Source organism: Cucumis melo, chromosome 8 (genome assembly GCF_025177605.1).
Source record: "Cucumis melo cultivar AY chromosome 8, USDA_Cmelo_AY_1.0, whole genome shotgun sequence".
Lineage (NCBI taxonomy): Eukaryota > Viridiplantae > Streptophyta > Magnoliopsida > Cucurbitales > Cucurbitaceae > Cucumis > Cucumis melo.
Window position 1 is genome coordinate 11,166,090 of NC_066864.1, and position 2,087 is coordinate 11,168,176.

At 33.3% G+C, this 2,087-nt stretch overlaps 1 protein-coding gene across 1 annotated transcript; it reads right to left on the minus strand.

Moving 5' to 3' along the window:
• Nucleotides 1-990: 990 nt before the first annotated feature.
• LOC103495816 (sigma factor binding protein 2, chloroplastic) lies at nucleotides 991-1,837 on the minus strand. The gene has a single exon (XM_008457486.2). The coding sequence runs from the start codon at nucleotides 1,749-1,751 to the stop codon at nucleotides 1,200-1,202; it is 552 nt and encodes a 183-aa protein (XP_008455708.1). The 5' UTR covers nucleotides 1,752-1,837; the 3' UTR covers nucleotides 991-1,199.
• Between the last annotated feature and the right edge of the window lie 250 nt (nucleotides 1,838-2,087).

Genomic DNA, 2,087 nt, shown 5'->3' on the forward strand with positions numbered 1-2,087 from the left:
ACATTGACCCCTTTTATGGGTCTTCAGGGTGTTTGGTCCTGAGGTTATGAGTTATCATATCTTTGATAGCTCAGCCAGTTCCATTATTTCGTTTCAACCCTTCCCCCAAGTTGTTGTGAGTTTACCCTAACAAAAGAAAGGTTGATGTTTGGGTCCATAATATTTCTCTATTTTGTCCTATATCCTTTCTCATTTTTAAACGAAGAAGATGAGAAGATACCGGCTAACCAAAAATCAATTACCTCCATCCAAACAAGGTAATAATAATAGAAAAACAATATATACACAAACGTACACATAAAATCTCATATTTATATTCACTGAAACAACATCTAAAAACATGTTTGAAAGTAATTCATAAATGATTAGAATCATTTTAAAATATGTTTTCAATCATTAGAAAGAAAAAAATTAAATTGAATGATAAAATTGAAGAAACAAAAGTGTGTTTTGGGGTGATTTAAATGAATTTAGCCAAAAAGCTTTTTCCCTCACGTGAAAACTTAAACCCTAGAAATAATTTAAATGAATAAAAGTGTGTTTTGGAGTAATTTTGTTGATTGTTAACCATTTCAAAAATGTCCTCAAACCTCTTCTGAAAACTTTAATTTACTTGATATCTTTCTTGTATCATTCATTAAAATACTCATTTTTAATTTACTTGATTTTTTTTTTTTTTGTATCATTCATTAAAATACTCACTTTTGTTTATCTCATCTAATTTTACAATTATAATATGTCGACCGACGAACTCCTCTTGATTTTTCTTTTTCTGAAGTTTTACTTTCGGTGTGGGATGAATGAAGTAAGGGTACAAAATGAGGTGCAACTCTAGATGCACCATGTTGTTGTTCTTTTCTTAAAGTAAAATGTATGACATGGTATAAATTATTAATTAACATATCAGCTTCATAAATAAAAATGTGATGGAAATTAAATCTCAATCGGATACTAGGAAAAACACTACTCAAAATAATGAGATATAACATATAAATTAAAATATCCACAAATTCCTTTTAATTTATTAAAACATCTTTTTATCATAAATTTGATACCTTGATATTTTTTTCACAAGTTAACAATTACTCCCCAATTAATATACAATTATACATGTTCATTAAAAAAGCTTATAGAAAAATGGAAGATAAAATTAAAGAGATACAAGGATCTTTCACACATTATAATATCAAAAAATATTTTCACCTTGCATTAGATTCATAGACAACCGCTGCCATGGGACCCGGAAGCAACCCAGATAAGTTTCCCATTACCGGAGGAGGAAAAATCAAGTCGTCAAAGTCGTCATAAAAGCTACCGAGAATGTCGTCCTCCGCCGGCACGTCGTCAACAAGTGAAGGGTTGTTACTATTCACAATAAGATTACTAGCACCGTCGTCGTCACCGCCACCGGATACCGTGTTGTAGAGTTGGTCGGTGGAGGCGGCGTCGTCGCATACCGCGGATGGGGGGAATTTAGAGGGGTCAGGAAAGTCAGCGTCTTGGCCGGTGAGTTCTTGGACCAAAGCCATGAATTCAGAAGCACTGGTTTGAACTTTCATGGGGTTGGATATGTACACAACTTTGATGGGTTTTTTTAATTTCTTGTTGGATTGTTTTGTTTTCTTGGCAGGTTTACGCCGGTAAACGGCGTCGAGAGTTCGGGGGTTGTTTCCGGTGGCGGCGCCGGCGTCCATTTTGGAAGGGGAAAAAGGGTTTTTTAAGGGGAAAGGAGAGAGAGTGAGGGAAAACATAGGGATTAGGAGAGGGAAGAAACCGACAAGAATTTAATTGGGAGAGAGGAAGCCAAGCGCCGACAAGGAGCGTATGAGAAGCGAGATATTTTGAGGAAATTTAAGGACATAGCAGAATCTTTTTTAAATTTTAGAAGTACAGGTAAATGTTCAATGGATGGGTTTAAATTTCATGTATATGTTTAGGTTCTGTTAAATTTAAAATATAATTAAATTAGTTGGAAAGAAGTTACAATAATTAGATTAGAATATAATAATTTAAATATAAGATTTGTATGTATCAAAACAATATTTCTTTATAAACAATATGTTTTTGCATAATTTGATGGTAACTTA

Coding starts and splice junctions, on each gene's coding strand:
- LOC103495816 (XM_008457486.2), bottom strand. CDS start 1,751: ATGTTTTCCCTCACTCTCTCTCCTTTCCCCTTAAAAAACCCTTTTTCC.